This window comes from Gadus morhua, chromosome 20 (genome assembly GCF_902167405.1).
Source record: "Gadus morhua chromosome 20, gadMor3.0, whole genome shotgun sequence".
Taxonomy (NCBI): Eukaryota; Metazoa; Chordata; class Actinopteri; order Gadiformes; family Gadidae; genus Gadus; species Gadus morhua.
In genome coordinates, this window is record NC_044067.1 from 20,930,038 (window position 1) to 20,947,146 (window position 17,109).

Below are 17,109 nucleotides of genomic sequence, written 5' to 3' on the forward strand. Positions count from 1 at the left end.
TCTGCTGAACTAGCTTCCTCATCCGGTGGGTGTGGCCATAAGCTGCTAGCTCTATGACCTGATTATAGTGGGCCGAAGGCAGTCTCTTTGGAAAAAAAGATGGGTTAGTCCACAGTGCCACCCCTGTGCCGTCTGAGTTCCAGCGTATGCACTGTTCACTCACTGACAACGCATGAAGCTCACTCACACGCTTGGCTGACGCGATCGCTAGAAGAAAGGCAACCTTTGCCGACAGCCATTTCACTGGCGCCGGATCCAGGTGCTCAAACGGGGAGAGACGGAGGGCTCCAAGTACCAGAGGTAGGTCCCATGAGGGAACCTTGACAGCCCCTGGGGGGTTCCTCCGCTGGGCTCCTTTAAGAAATCGGGTCACCAAAGAATGAGACCCCACCGTCTGGCTATCAACCTTAATGTGCCTGGATGAAATTGCAGCCACATAGACCCTTAAAGTGGAAGCAGATAGCTTCCTTCCCAGTAAGGACTGCAAAAAACGCAGTATCATTGGCACTGTGGAACACCCCAGTACCTCTTTCTGAGCCTCACACCACTTTGCAAATATCTTCCACCTGTTAGCATAAAGTGCCCTGGTGGAGGGAGCAATGATGGTTTGAACTACCTCCTGGTCACATTCCATTATAAGTGGATCAGGCCCCTCAAGGGCCAAACCCATAGCTGCAGGCACCCTGGTCTGGGGTGCCAGACGTGGCCCCCCAGCTGTGAGAGCAGGTCCCGCCTCTTCGGCAGGCACCATGGATCTCCATCCAGCAGCCTGTACATTACTGGAAAAGGTCTCCCTGGCCAGTTTGGGGCAACCAGCAGGAGTCTGTGGTTCCCCTTCTGAACTCTGTGTAGAGTTAACCCTATCAGTGGAAATGGTGGGAAGGCATAAAGGAGCTGACGTGGCCATGGATGTGCCAAGGCATCCTGTCCCATCGGACTCGTCTCTGACAGAGAGAACCAGAGAGGGCAATGTGTTGTGGACTCTGAAGCAAACAGGTCCACCTCTGCTGTGCCATATTTGCTTAATTTTGCCTCTACTACCTCTGGTTGGAGCCGCCACTCCCCCGACGGAGGTTTCTGGTGTGAAAGAAAGTTGCCACCGTGTTTTGTGGCCCTGAAATGTACATCGCCCTGAGGCTGGAAAAGTAAGGGGGAGCCCATACAAGAAGTTGCTGTGCAACCTGTAATGACTGAGCCGAACTTGTGCCCCCTTTGTTGTTCAAATTGTAGACAGCTTACTTGTTGTCGCATCGTACCAGAACATGTCTGCCCCTCAAATATGGCAGGAATTTGCGGTGCGTTAAATAAATAGCAGGGAGCTCGAGCACATTTATTTGCCGTGTCCTGTGCTGCACACTCCAGAGCCCTCTCACCGCCCTGTGCTGCCACACTGCCCCCCAGCCAGAGAGCGAAGCATCGGTCACTACCACCTCGCGGCGTGAGGGGATCGAACCCAGTGTGACACCTTTGGCAAGAAATGCCCTGCGTCTCCAGGGTTGTAATGCCAGGAGGCATTGACTGGACACCCTGACTTTCCTGGATCCGTGCAACCTCGGATCTAAGTTGAGGCCATTGGTCCAGACTTGGAACGGCCGCAAGTGGAGGAGGCCCAGTGGCACTATTGACGTTACTGACGTCAACATTCCCAACAGCCTGAGAAAGAGTCCTCCCGAAAATTCAGGAGGATCTGGAGCATGGCCTCTGCGCCGCGGAGACGGGAAGGGAAGCATTTGGATGGAGTCCAGGGTTGTGCCAAGGAACAGTACCTGTTGGCTGGGAATTAGACAACTTTTGCCATAGTTGACTGTAAGACCCAACCTTTCCACAAGGCCTAGGAGGGCTGTGGTGTCCTGCTCTGCCCGTTCCCGGGTTGGAGCGCAAATAAGCCAATCGTCGCGATAAGGGAGGATTTGCATTCCGGTGACTTGCATTGGTGCGAGCGCTGCCCGCATGCACCTTGTGAAGATCCTTGGGGCTAGTGATAACCCAAATGGGAGGACCCTGTACTGGTAAGCCCGCCCTTCGAATGCGAAGCGCAGGTATGGCATGTGATGTGGTGCTATCAGGACGTGAAAATAAGCATCCTTTAAATTTATTGAGGTGAACCAGCTTTGCCGTGCGAAGGCCTGGAGCACTTCTGCTGTCTTTAGCATTTGAAAAGGCAATACTTTCAGAAAACTGTTCAGCCCTCGTAAGTCCAGTATAGGGCGAAACCCACCCTCTTTTTTTGGAACTAAAAAATACACTGAGTAAAACCCTCCTTGCTGTGTCTGAGGATCTACGATCTCGATGGCCTTCTTCTCCAGGAGGGTGGATACCTCCTGGCTGAGGGCCTGTCGCCTTGTGAGATCGCTGACTGTAGTCAGTCTGATCCCCCTGAAAACTGGGGGCCGGTGTCGGAATTGGAGATTGTACCCCTGGGAAAGCGTGGCCACCACCCAAGGGTCTGTAGTGCAACTTCCCCAGCAGATGAGGTGCTGCTGGGCGAAGCGCCCGACGCCCGGCCCTGAGCCGTCAGTACCTGCCCCCACGTCCTCTTGGGGGCCTGGGGGGGAACCCCAACCCCCGACCCCTCTGTAGGGATGGGGATCATTAATATTTATTGATATTGATACCATTTTCGATACTCCTTAACGATCCGAGTCTTTATCGATACCACTCTCGATACTTTTCTGTTAATTAGTGGAAATACAACGTGTTTTTAGTGATGAGGAAAATATTTAGGAAATGAATAATTGTATTTTAAATTAAACATGTAATTCTTAATACTTTTGACATCAGTAGTTTTAATTATATATACTAAAATGATTAAAGCACTATAGGCTACAATTGTGTTAGCAATACAGAAACATGAGTAATACAGTATTACTCATGTTTCTCACCAAAAGCTCAATTTACCGTTTCTCTATGTTACGTTTGAACGCATCATGATAACCGTTGTTTTACTGAGCCAACCTCAACACATCATCACGCACCACGTCTGAAACTTTATTTACTTTTAAGATAACTAGCTTGTATGCTACCGATTACAACACCGATTTCACAATTGGATTACTATTTTTAACTGACGGGACTATAGCGACAATGTCTGTGTGTGCGATTACCGTTCGTACTTTGAGTGGATGATTACGACAGGCCCGTCTGTGGTGCGACAGGAGACAGGAGGAGTCTTTTCAATTTGGAGACAGTCGAAGGTACTGCATTTGGCCTTTATTTGATGCACAATGCTGATGTACTTGGCCATTGAGGTTGTGTTCCCCCCTTTACAATAAATTATTTTCACCCTTTTCGCCCGTTCAGCCACCCTCGCGAGCAAAGTTAACCGCCAGACTTCACTTGTTTCACTTGTAATACATGTTTGCCGTGACGCAACTCGAGGGACACAACATTACGTTACAGGACAGATTTTTTTATAAATGAGCGACGGGACTCAATCGTGGTATCGATTAGCCCAAACGTTAATGATTTTCCGGTTTTGAAAAAAGTGGAACCGGGTCCTTGATAGAACCGGGTTTCGATCCCCATCCCTACCCCTCTGTGCCTGGGGTGCAGGCCTTGTGGGAGCCCGACGGGGTTGATAGGGTCGCTCAGGAGCTGGTGAGGTCCTGGGATAACCACTAGGACGCGCTGGCGGCAGAGGACGATTGGTCCCATAACCTTTTGGAGGCTGCTGTCTCGGTAGAGATGTAGCTCCCCGAAGGCTAGCAAACTGCTGCCGTGTCTGGTAAGCCTGGATCCCACGATCCAAGGCCTGTTGTGCTGCTGGCCCAAACAGCTCTCCCGGAAATACGGGGAGAGCGCGGAGGGTTCTCCGGCATGGCTCTGATAATAGGGACTGGGCCAGCCATACCTGGAAGCGAGCCAGCGTAAGCGACGACATCAGCCTACCAAGCTCTCTGGTGATGAAGGCAAATGCCTGCAAAGACGTGTCACTTAGACTGTGCTGAAGTATCTGCACTGGATGATTGCAAGGACTTAGACAGGGTCAGTATCAAATGGGACAAGGAGTTCCCGATACGGCCCATATGTGCCGCTGTGTCATAGCACCTCGTTAATAGGTCATCAGTGATGCGACACTGTGGCCTGGGACAGCGAGCATTCGGCCTCAACACCTCCTCTGGTGCCTCAATGAGGGAGGCAATGGTCGGCTCTACGGCTGGAATTCGGTCAAGTCCATGCTTGCTGGAATTCTGCATTGAAGCCAAGGCCCTGCTGTCATTGGTGTGGTGAGGTAGAGATCTGGGGTCTGGCCAGCATCTGTGAAGCTCCTCAATATATGGTTGGGAGTGAGGGACAGAAAAAGTATCGTGTGGCGGGATACGCCTAAAGAATGCACTAGCTGGAGCAATTGCTGCTGGAGCCTCATCCAACCGTAAGCGTGCCAGTGCCAGTCGGACCACTGGCTTAACCATGGCCGGGGAAGCTTCTGAGCCTGCCCTAGACCCACTCCCTACATGCTGGGAGCCGTCTTCAAAAGCCTGGGTAGAAGCCTTTACCTCGCCCTGTCACGGCCTGTCCTCATAGAACTGGCTACAGGAAGCCCTCGTAGAGAGGGCTTGTCCGTCCCATTCTGGTGTAGTTGGAGCCTCAACCTGAGGGATTGACCCCTGGGTTGACGCTAACCTAACTGACTGAGGGTTAAAGAGCAAAATCGTAATCTCAGCGAACTCTGACACTAGCTTGTCTACTTTGGCAGCATAACCGTCAGCCTTCCTAGCCTTCTTCCTGGACGGGGCAGCCCTGGGTGGGGAGCGTACTCGTACCATTGGTTCTCTTCGAGGCGGGGGAAGCTCGCCTTCAACCTGAGGTCCTTCCAACTCGGCTAGTCTTGCCACTTTCAGCCCAGGTGGCATGAAACTGCAATTTATACAGTGATCGTCGGACAGTTCCTCCCTCAGGTGGACCACACCGAGGCATTCATCATGTCCATCTAGGGCTAGCAGTGGAGCCATGCAAGTGCGGCAACCATGTGAGCCTAACTTTTTTGGGGAATTAAGCTATCCAAAATAGTATTTTTCCAGAGTAAAAAGACTATTCACATAGTTACTACTGAGCGAAAGCACCCGACAGTAATAATTCAACAAAAGGGCAGCAACTGTTCAACGTAAAACTAAAACAGTGTTTTGTTTTTTTCTTTCAAAATGAATTTATTTTTCTTATTTACCCACTAGCCTTAACCATAATCTGGTCGTAAATTCCAAACACGCTTCAACAAGCGAAAACACTCGTCAGGGAGCCTTTAATTAACTGAAACAAAAGTTGCCACAAAAGGTATTAAACGCCGTTAATGGCAATCTCCGATGCAGCGAGGCAAACAAAACAAGACGTAAGCTTAAGCGGTTGACGAAAACAGGATCCCCTTATCTTACTTAACTTTAAAGCTAACACAGAGAGAATACTTACCTTAGCAGCCGCTACAGCTGGTGAAGATGCTGTGTCAGCCTAGCGTTAATGTGAGCCGAGCTCACCGGAGAAAACACCGGTATGCGGCGTTCATAACATAGCCGTGCGTGACTAATCACAGCCCTTGGAGGACGAATCCGTGGCTCCAACCATGCGGTTGCAGGGCTACCAGCAAAGAGTCACCGGCTAATATTGCTTTTATTCCAGCTTAATCCGTACTCTAAACCTGTATTCGCTACTGCGAGAAGATACAAGGGACATCTTGGAGAGTGACGTGGGCTTATATAGACGGGTGGCCCGACGTCATCCCCGGTCACATGTGACTTTTTTGATATTAAATACTCGACCTGCGTATGCGCGATGGATAACATCCAGTGTTAAGCACTGCCTCTGGCGGTCAGTAAGAATGCAATAAATAAAAATAGAAATAGAACAGCCGTACCTGTCCCACCACGTGCTTCCCGTTGATGAAGGCCTCGAAGCCACACACCGCCGCGCGCTCCTCCAATGGGAACACGTACTTGGCCTCGATTGGAACACTGCTCTGATTGGTGTATTTCTGGAAGATGATCACCTGACAGCCAAAAGAGACACGGTTGTGTTTCAATCGGAGCATGTTTGCAAATAAAAGAAACTGAAATTATATTGTTATCGGATCAAGCATTTGTGCGTTCAAATGCGTTCTCAGTGGAGTCTTGTGATTGGTTGATTGCTCCACATGAAAGCGACTCACTTCAGACACTCCTAATTATTATTTTTTTGTCCTGACTCTCGTGGCAATATGACTGCTTTCATTACAACATAGAGTACTGTGATCGTAGGGTTATTATAGATCTGCTGTTCCATGGGTGGTCTCTGGTACCCGAGCGAGCAGGTCCATCAGCTTGCACTTCACATGGACTGCCTGCAGGGGGAGCTGTTGGCCCGAGGCGTCCTGCAGCCCAGCCCTGACATCATCCAGTGGGTTCTTCTTACTCTCCAACTCCATCACCTCTAGGTGAAACTCTGAACAGACAGGCAGCAAATCATCTTATTATCCAATCCGGACACAACACACACACAAAAATCAAATTTCAAAGTCTTGTGTATGAACTTGTGTATAGCTTAGTGGTAAATTTTTTTTAAGCATGGTGGTTGATGGGTGTTGTTTGTTACCATGGTGAGTGCTGAGGTGTGTTGTTACCATGGTGAGTACTGTGGTGTTTTGTTACCACGGTGAGTGCTGAGGTGTTTTGTTACCATGGTGAGTGCTGAGATGTACTGTTACCATGGTGAGTGCTGAGGTGTACTGTTATCATGGTGAGTGCTGAGGTGTACTGATACCATGGTGAGTGCTGAGGTGAATTGTTACCATGGTGAGTACTGAGGTGTACTGTTACCATGGTGAGTGCTGAGGTGTATCTTTAAGGTGTGCGTTTACCACGGAAACCCCTGTATGTAGTTACCTTGGCAGGTGTCGTATAGAGCCGGTGATAAGGAGGTCTCAATGGAAGGGGTGAACTCTCGGAGCCGGTCCTCCTCTACAGTGAACTGGACCACGTACCTGAGCATCACCTGCCCAGTGCTGTACACCACGTACTCGTCATCCTGCAGAACATCATCCCACACAGTTACTGTAGCTGACACATCCGCACACACACACATTCGTAAACACACACTCACAAATGCCCATTGCACACACACGCACGCATGCCCGCACACACACAACGTACCACAAACTGGGAGTGGTTGGCGGGGGTGTGTCGGAGCCCATGGAGACTGTGGTAGGTGTCGGGGGGCTGGGTCAGACGGAGGTGCTTCTTCCTGACCTCCAGGCAGCGCCCCAGAGCCACGTCACACACCAGGACCAGCCTGGAGCCGCTGGCCTCGCTGGGCTTGGAGTACTTCAGACTGGTGCTGTCGGGGCACCACATGAAATGCACACAGGGACTTTACAAAGATACTAACACACTCTTTCTTTGGTGTTGAGACATGGCAGGTATGTCTATGTACCAACCTTCAAACACCGGGCCATTCAGTGCTTTACAAAGGCAGGAGTAACATTTTGAAGACAATAAAAGGCAATAGAGAAGAAGTTATTTATGGATTAACTAAAAAGGCTCAATCTATGAATGAATAATATAATTGTAAAAGGTCCCATGGCATGCCACCAGGTGTGGTGTGATTAGCCGTTACAAGCCGTTTTGGAAATCTGCCTCTTATGATATCAAAGGTGGGCGTGTCCACCTAGATGTGTGACGGATAGATGAGCAACGCTTGCTACAGTCCACTGGGTAGGCTGGTAGACTGATCTATCCAGCACACATCTAGGTGGACACGCCCACCTGTGATGTCATAAGGGGCAGATTTTCAAAAGGGCTTGTACCAGCTGTTCACACCACACCTGGTGGCATGCCATGGGACCTTTAAACATTATTACAATTATTTTCATACTTTTATGTTAAACCGCTGGGGAGATAGCACCCTTTAATGGAAATAAATTGTATTATGACTGTGTGCAGAAGACATACGGGAGTGGTGCATTGTGGGTGGTGCTCACCGCATGGAGTCGGTGAAGTAGATTCCACTGCCGAGGTTCCCGATGTCCGTCCGCTCTATTCCATGATCCTCTGATCCAACACATGGAAGCAGCAGACCACTACACACCACATATCAATCAAACGTACGGATTAATGAACATGGATACGATTGCTTCCTAGTTGAATGGAATTTACTTTATTAAAATCATGTCTGTGATGCCAGACATAAGTAGCTATCTGTTTGCGTATATGTATCTGTGCTTGAGTGGGGGGATGTGTGTCTGTGTGTGAGTGTATATGTGCGTTTTTGTGCATGTGATCTCACCGAGATAGTATTCCCATAAAGTTGCTTGGTGCCGAGGAATGAAGGAGGGGCTTAATATTGCCAACCTCTTTCTTGAACATCTGTTGGTCCTCCCACCGACTGACACGCAGAACCTGCAGTACTTTCACCTTCCTACACACAGAGAGAGAGAGAGAGAGAGAGAGAGAGAGAGAGAGAGAGAGAGAGAGAGAGAGAGAGAGAGATCATCTCAGATAAACAACGTGATTGGTCACAGCTTCTCTGCTTTTAAGGTCGCTATTGCAAACCATCTAGCTAGCAGACATATAATAACAATTCAACAAATCAACCAAAAAAATCCCCTACAATATCTAGCACAGATGAAAAAACCTTGTGCAAAGCCTGCCAGCCGCTCCTTATATACAGGAATGTGAACAGAAACAGAACAAAGTACACATGTTGAACCAATACTTGTCTGACAGCCGGGCCACAACCCTCCGGAACTCTGGTGTTTCCGGGGGAACCACTTCGATGCCACACCTCAGGGAGCGGTACTTCCCCACACTGAGGGACACGGGCGACCTCAGGTTCATCTCGCTGACGTTGAGCATGTCTCGGATCAGCTGCACACACACAAGATCCTCCATTCAGAACTCTGCTGGGCTCAACTCTTAACTTAATAATAAGTAATAGCTAATAAAAAAATAGCAAGTAATAAATGTGATAGCTTGTGCGTGTGTGTCTAGATGTATATATCTGTGTGTGTGTCACCTGGCATAGGTCCAGTTTCAGGGAGAGGTGGCGGGCGGTGGGGACAGGGGGGGCAGTCTCCCGGTGGGGCAGCAGGGCGTAGAGCTCCATGAGAGCAGTGGAGGCGTCCGCCTGGCGGCCCTCCTTCAGCAGCCTCTGGGCCTGCAGCAGGTGGCCCTCCGCCCTGCTCACCTGGACACACACAGCGGCTATATACCCTCTTTACCTCTGTGAAACACAGCTAACAAGGCTAACACAGCTCACACAGCTAACAAGGCTAAAACAGCAAACACAGCAAACTCAGCTATCTTGGCTAACTCAGCTAACTTGGCTCACAAAGCTAACTTAGCTCACTCGGCTAACTCAGCTAACTCGGCAAACACAGCTAACACAGCTAACAAAGCAAACTCAGCTAACTCAGCTAGCACAACTAACTCAGCTAGCACATCTAACTCAGCTAACACAGCTAAAACAGCTTAACCCAACCACACAGGGAATCGCAAAAATAACTAAACTTGTGACAATCTGGGGACTTCGATAAGAACTGACTAATTAGCTAACTGACTAACCTCTAGCTAACTTGACAAGTAACAGACTGACGGACTGACTACTTAACAGACTGACTGAGAGTCTGACAGGTGAGCTTAAGGCATGCATGCTTGATGAGTTGGTGAGGACAAAGTTATGTGATTGCAGTTAAAAGGAATCCCATCGCTAAACTTATTCTACAGCACTTTCGAGATTTTGTAACCTGGCAAAATCTACTTATTTTGAATAATGATCCCTTCTTAATAAACCAACTCACTAACAGACTGACTTAATAACAAACCAACAAACTGATGGACTGACAGACAGACAGACAGAAAGACTGACCAAATGTAAAATGTGGGAATAACGCTTTGGTCGCATGACACACAGCCTTACGTCGTTGAGGCTGAGGTCGGTGACCGGGACACTGAGGACGTTGTCGAGGCAACCAAGGGCTTCGGCCCAGAGCAGCTCCACAAACACCCCCACTTCTTGTGGCAGACTTCCTGTGTTCAGTCTCTCCTCCAGCAACAGCTGCCAACGCCAAGGAGCAAACACCAGTCCAATCAAATCAGGTCAACTTTATTCCCCAACACACACACACACACAACAGAGCATGGCTTCTTCTTTTTGCGATCAACTCACTGTGATGTAGTGATTGTGTAGAGGGATTGTGTCGTGAATGTTATAATATACTGTAGTCAATGTAATAACCGTAGTGTACTGAATGTAATTATTTAATGTACTGTAGTGAATGTTAGAACCCTACTGAATGTTAATAACTGTACTGCAGTGCATGTTAATGTGTGATGTGCTATAGTGAATGTAACGCTGGGTGTAGTGAATGTAACACACAGATCTGTGTGTGTGCGTGCGTGCGTGCGTGCGTGCGTGCGTGCGTGCGTGCGTGCGTGCGTGCGTGCGTGCGCGCGCCGCGTCCGTGTGTCTTACCAGCCTCAGGGCTGCGGAGCCCAGCTCCTCCGGGGCGTCCACAGGGAGGAGGAGCTGGGGCTGGAGCCCCTCGGCCTGCAGTTCCTCCCTCAGGGACAGGTACGTGTACACAGCCTCCGTGGAGATCCTGGGGAAGGCCAGCCACTGGATCACCCGGCCAGTCGCCTGTCAGCAGGGCTCAGCGGGTTAGAGCGGGTGCACAGCTAACACAGCTAACTCAGCTAACACATCTCACTTAGCTAATACATCTCACTCAGCTAACACAGCTAGGGCACGGCGGTACAGACCGCCACATGGTGATCCATGACGATCCATGACGATCCATGACCATGGTTCTGTTCTTCCAATACCATACTTTATCAAAGAAAACTCCTTCGTGTTTTTACTGGAGCTGGAGCTGATGTTACCTGGCTCTCCATCCTGGAGCGGACCACCCGGTACCGTTGCACCCCCTCCACTCTGACGCTCTGCAGCTCCACCACACACCAGGCGTCACCCGTCACCTAGGAAACACAATCACATTTTATTGATCTGGCTGGCTCCCATCTCATATCACTGTATGGTACTATCTTCACTCTTTAGTCGTTTAGAGATTTAATTTTTTCCCAAAGTGATTTCTGTGATTATTTTTGTTCTTAATGAGCCGGTGGGTGCAGGCATCTTGCTCAAGGAGGCTTTCTGGTAGACTATGGTCTAGATTGGTTGCACCCAACTGAAACCATCTTTGACAACATTATAAATCATGTGGTACCAACGACACTAGGATGAGACAATCAGAAGACGCAAAACACAACATGGTTATGATGGGTTGGCCTCGATTCATTCTCTCTGGACCTCTACCTGCCAGGGGTTATGTTGAGCGTTATATAGGTAAATGTAGCAGGTCCTGGGTTTGGCAGAAAACTGACCCTCCCTGTGGGGAAAGCCTGGTACTGATGAGAGACGCTTTTAGACTTACTGGGGTAGGCGCCTCAATTATGTCAGAAGCATAGATCGATTTCTTAGCCAGGCTAACAAGCTTAACCCAACTAGTGTTCGTGACTGCAACATTGGCTAGTATTTTGCCAGCAGGTTTGCTAATCACTTGCATCCCAGCTGGTATCCAATACTGGCCAAAGTTGCAGCCTAGAAGTTAACTTGGGAGATAGCAGGCAATGCTGACACTGAGGCCCCTTAATGTTTTACCCTGGTTACACCAGCAACTTCAAGCTGGAGGTTAATAATAAACCTGCACCTGGTAGTATTGTGACACTGCCACATGACGTCTCCAGGTGTAAAAACCGCAGAAAAAGGCAACCCTAAATCAACTTAAATCTCATTGTTATTGTTAACTTCCTCTTCCTCAGAGCTGAGCGGACACTCAGCTCAATTTTTTGATGACAGAGCTATAAAGAAGATGCGAGAATGTAAGATCGCTTTCAACCAAAGCGCTCTGGCTCCAGGATCGAATTGTTGAAAATAAGATAATAATCTGGGCCATGTGAAACCTGGCTTAAAGCAGATTTATATCTACAATTTAAAGAGGCTGTCAAACCAATTATGGTAGCTCACGATTATCTTAACAATCAAAGAAAGGTGGTTCCTCAGAGTTTCCTTCAGCTCTCCCTACAGTGACATCATCATGTTAGCCAGCACTAGCCTGCCCAGTAGGCACCAGATTAGAGGTTCTCTTCACGGCCCTTTCCACCCCTGCCCGGTGCTGTGATTGGACCCCTGCCACCTGAGGGCTACCAGCTCGCTCACCAGCCACCCCATATGTGGACAATCCTCATTTACTATTTATTTTACATTGTATAAAATATGTTTGCTTATAATACTACAATGTTTCATTTCATTCCTGGTGCTGTTTAATTCTCCATATTTATTTCATGTCAATTAAGGGTTCTCTTTTTTGTTTGCCCTTCAGGGGGCCAGGGTAAGGGGTCATATATGTATGACTGGTAGAGCCTTCTGAGATTGTAACATATAGGGCTATACTCACATACACTGTCACTACTAAATACATTGTGAAAATATACATTACCTTTTTAAAGATTGAATACTTGGCCACTTGAAAGTCTTCTGGATATGTCGGAAGGTCACTATCCTTCTCTGTGTAAAATCTGTAAATATTGTTTTATTATTTGATACTATATTAGTTGATCATAGTGGCCTGGTTATTATTGGTGGTTGGCACATTAGTCGCGTTTACATGGACACTTCTGATCCGATTAGAAGTGGAAGAACAGCTCATTCAGAAGAAAAAATGATCAGATATACGCCTCAATCGGAATACAATTCTCTGATCGGATTGGAATTCCATGCGGAATAAAAAAGGTGGTGTAGTCCGCTATAATCTACATGTATGTACATGTAAACCCATTGGTTTGGGGTAGGTGCGGCTACTTTTCAATTTAGAGAGATGACATCAGCAGCTGCAGTAGTTTGCTACTGGTCCGGCTGTGCTTTTATGCACACCGAACTTGACCGCTGTCAAGGAAAGTGGAATTTTTGCATGATTCACGCCTTATTACTCCGCAAGTTGTCCGGTAACTTATCAACCCCAGCGTGTCCAGTTGCTAAATGACGTCAACGTCTTTGGCAGACTATTTCTCTGCTGATCAACACTACGAATGGTAATTATAAAAAGACCCACCGTGTGAAGTAGGGGTGGGAATCTCTTGGCACCTCGCCATTCGATTCGATTCCGATTATGAGGTCAACGATTCGATTCTGAAGCGATTATCGATGCATCTCGATGCAACAATTTTTTTTATGCACATTTACATGCGTGATTTTCAAAAATATATATATACATCTGAGTTTGCTACTCAGAGTTTGCTTATCACTTCCTACTTTTGTGATGATCATTAAAGACATCAACAGATTAATATACTTATCTAATATTTTATAAGAGAGAAAGCATTTGTCACAAATATGACTTTCTATGAACAATGCAATAATCAATTCAGCTTGCATTATAACACAATATGGAAGCATGCAAAAAATAAGTTTCAGTTTTATTTTATTTCTAATCTTTTTTTTCTACGTCACTAAAGAAAAAGCAGCTCTTGAATTAGAAGGAGTTCTTGTGTCTGGCTGTGAGTTTGCGCTCATGCAATGCGTAGGATTAATCGCAATTGTGTCAAGACAAATCAGATTGGCCAATTCACACTGAAGATAAATTCAATAATTTTAAAATTACGAAAATGATCCATCTCTGGCGAACAGAATGTTGCAGCAGGCAAAAAAAATCAAATCATAATAATAATAATAATTCTGATTATTAATTTGTCTGCATCGAGACAGAATCGTTCTAGTGAGAATCGCGATGCACCGAAGAATCAATTATTTTTCCCACCCCTAGTGTGAAGGTATTTTGTTTTAGCAAGTAGCTGTGTAACAAGTGGGATAATGTATAGAACGTCGTCGGTCATTATCGAAAATAATACCCTTCAGGGCTAAGCAAGACACCTCTGCTTTGCGTTGGGGTCCGGTTTGCCCTGTCAGGGCTTTTTTTCCCGATAATGAGCGGCGTTCTGTACAACATTATCCCTTACGTATATCATATAAGTACAGACCAACATAACGGTTGTGCGCGAGAGACATACGAACGTATGCTTACCACTTTTGTAAATGCCATATATACAGTACATTCGGATTGCATGATAGGATATTCCGATTACAAATTTAATCGGATCAGAAGTGTCCATGTAAACGCGGCTACTGATGCGTCAATGAGTCTTCCCCACCTTCCATCTCGTTCAGGCTGCCCTGTCTCCTCTGCCTGATGGACAGCTTTGAGAACTGGGGGCGGGTCTACACACTGCACGGCCAATGGTCTGGCTTCTGTCAGAAAAATATTCAACATATTAACATAATTAGAATCCATACAAGACAGAAGAAAAATTCACTCAATTTATTCACAATGGAATTTGACTTGATAAAAACGACTGTTATTTAGTTAGCTAGACATTGCCTAAGGAAGAGGATTAGGGCCACTCATAAAAAAAAAATGAGTTCTGACTTTATTCTCAGAATTCTGACTTTTTTTCTCAGAATTCTGATAAAAGTCAGAACTACGGTTATCTGTAAGGACTGACCTCCGTGGGAGAGACACTGTGCTTTATGCAGTAGGAGGAAACCACACGCAGAGTAGCCAGTAGCCCCAGCCTACTTGTGCTAAGATGTCTTCCCTTAGCGACTTCTTGCGGGTTCGAGAAGTTCCAGAAGAAGCAATTTCGTTAATGGAAGACCAAAAGGTGAGTGAAACTGGAACATGTGTTGTTTTGGTGCCAGTTTCACTCACCTTTTGGTCTTCCATTAACGAAATGGCTTCTTCTGGAACCTCTCAAACCCGCAAGAAGTCGCTAAGGGAAGACATCCCTAAGACCTAGCCTGGAACAAGTAGGCTAGGGCTACTGGCTACTCTGCGTGTGGTTTCCGCCTACTGCATAAAGCAAAGTGTCTCTCCCACGGAGGTTGGTCCTTACAGGTACCTGTAGTTCTGACTTTAAAGTCAGAATTCTGAGATTAAAGTCAGAATTCTGAGATTAATGTCAGAATTCTGAGTTTAAAGTCAGAATTCCGAGTTTAAAGTCAGAATTCCGAGTTTAAAGTCAGAATTCAGACTTTTTTCTCAGAATTCTGAGAATAAAGTCAGAACTATTTTTTTTTTTTTATGTGTGGCCATAATCCTCTTCCGTAATTGCCAGACCTATTCGTAACTGCGTGTTTTTGATTTCCAAGGGCTGTTATCTAGGGTGCGACCAAAATGTTTTTAGACGCAAATTCAAATCATTCGATTTTATTGTAAAATATGAGTTTCGATATTTTTGTGCTTGGATATTGGATTCAGAGTAATCGTGTTTAACAGTTGCTTCATTTTTGGGAAGTACCTAACTCACAAGTAAACAACATCCATCATTCAGAGTGAATGTTGCCTTTATGGAAATATACACACCAAATATGTTGCATGCATCACTGATCGAAGGAATTCTACAACACAGCTAAACAACGCTAAAGACAGTAAGATAGGAGAGTTACCTTTCTCAGTGCAATGAGGAGGAGAGGGTGGAGGAGAAATACGATGAGGAGGGGGGTAGGACGGTCCGGGAGAGGGTACCTCCAGCCTGTACATATCAAGGGGCAGGAGGACTCCCTGTTCAAGGCACTGGGAGACATAGTCCGGCCCGACAACAGGCGTGCCAAGCTTCTGCACACTGCGGAACCGGCTGGAGCTCAGGGACGCAACGTCGCTACTGACAACCAGAGAGCACTGTGGAGCAGAGGAGAGCCCAGCAGGGAGAGGAGAATAACCTGTAATCTGAACTAGATCACCCAATACCTGAATTTAACCACCGGTAATCCAATACGTAACTATCAATTAATACCTGTTTATTAACCACATACGACATGCAGCCGCCATTCTCTTTGATTGCAGATTGGAGTTTCTTCCTCTCTTTAAAAGGCAGACTTTTCAGGTCAAGCAGAACTGACCAGTTCTGAAACAGAGTCATGCCTACACACACACAGAGACACACACACACACACACACACACACACACACACACACACACACACACACACACACACACACACACACACACACACACACACACACACACACACACACACGCACAAAAAAAACAGGCACACACACACGCACGTGCACCCACACGGGCACGCACAGACGCAAACGGAAGGACAGTCAGAATACAGGATGTATAAAGGTCTATCATAGACATAAACTGAAAGTTGTGCAACTAGGCCACATCGTGTGTTAGAATGCAGCCTAATGTATAATGGTAAGTTCCAAACGGTGTCAAAATTGGTCAGATAGGCTCAAAGTGTTTTGTAAGACCTAGATGTGGCCTAGTTGCACATCGGCCAGTTTCATTAAATTTGGTTGTAAGGATAATTTTTGTTTTGTTTTAATGATCATAGCCTGATCAGGGCCTGCCATACCAGATAGGAATATGGCGAAACATGACCCTTAATCCAGGAAGATTACTAGTAGGCCTAAGTAAACCAACAATACTAATATTGTCGTCTGACATACTCAAGCAGTCGAAGTTATAGTTATGTAAGCACATATAGTTGACATTAACTTACTGGTACTCCGGGGTGTTCTTTTCTGGTGTAGGCTGTGTGAGATCAATGTTTTCCAGCGAAGGAAAGGTATCGCCTTCCTGGTTGACAACGTTCATAAACGCCCACCTCTTCACGCGTTTCTGTTTACCAGAGCAGGAGCCGCCCTCCAGCGGCCTCGAAGGAAACTACAAGAGATGACAACAATAACCTTCCATTCAGTAGGCCTGTCATATCAACATAACCCCAAGCAAAGGGAAGTGGTATCTGAAAATACACAGTTAATTTGCATGTCACATAAAATTATGTGAATGCTTGACAGTGAAATATTTTAATAAATATAAATGGAGTAAAACAGGGTGCATCAGGTAATTTATCAAGAATAAAAAAGTATTTTAATAATTAATGCCCATTTTTTGCATTTTCAGATTTATTCGAGGCAGATTTTTGTTTCATGTTTGTTTGCATAGGGCTGGCCTCAATGTGTACACATTGAGGTGTACACATTGGCCTCAATGTCTACACATTGAGGCCAGAACTATGCAACCAAACATGCAGAGTAAGTTTTTTGGGGGGGGATATATATATTATTTATTTATTTTAACA

General features: G+C 46.6%; 1 protein-coding gene across 4 annotated transcripts in view; it reads right to left on the bottom strand.

Moving 5' to 3' along the window:
• parp4 (poly (ADP-ribose) polymerase family, member 4) overlaps window positions 1–16,649 on the bottom strand; it is a 41,259-nt gene extending 24,610 nt beyond the window's left edge. For all 4 annotated transcript variants that reach the window (XM_030342817.1, XM_030342816.1, XM_030342814.1 and 1 more), the window contains exons 1-16: window positions 16,528–16,649; window positions 15,807–15,934; window positions 15,460–15,691; window positions 14,166–14,262; window positions 12,458–12,536; window positions 10,842–10,937; window positions 10,435–10,599; window positions 9,880–10,017; window positions 8,977–9,147; window positions 8,677–8,828; window positions 8,248–8,379; window positions 7,943–8,041; window positions 7,116–7,299; window positions 6,849–6,990; window positions 6,266–6,408; window positions 5,846–5,977 (exon numbers count right to left, since the gene is read on the bottom strand). In XM_030342817.1, the coding sequence (XP_030198677.1) occupies window positions 5,846–5,977; window positions 6,266–6,408; window positions 6,849–6,990; window positions 7,116–7,299; window positions 7,943–8,041; window positions 8,248–8,379; window positions 8,677–8,828; window positions 8,977–9,147; window positions 9,880–10,017; window positions 10,435–10,599; window positions 10,842–10,937; window positions 12,458–12,536; window positions 14,166–14,262; window positions 15,460–15,691; window positions 15,807–15,932 (2,088 nt within the window). In that variant the 5' untranslated portion in view covers window positions 15,933–15,934; window positions 16,528–16,649. The remainder of the gene's footprint in view (window positions 1–5,845; window positions 5,978–6,265; window positions 6,409–6,848; window positions 6,991–7,115; window positions 7,300–7,942; window positions 8,042–8,247; window positions 8,380–8,676; window positions 8,829–8,976; window positions 9,148–9,879; window positions 10,018–10,434; window positions 10,600–10,841; window positions 10,938–12,457; window positions 12,537–14,165; window positions 14,263–15,459; window positions 15,692–15,806; window positions 15,935–16,527) is intronic.
• Window positions 16,650–17,109: the final 460 nt, after the last annotated feature.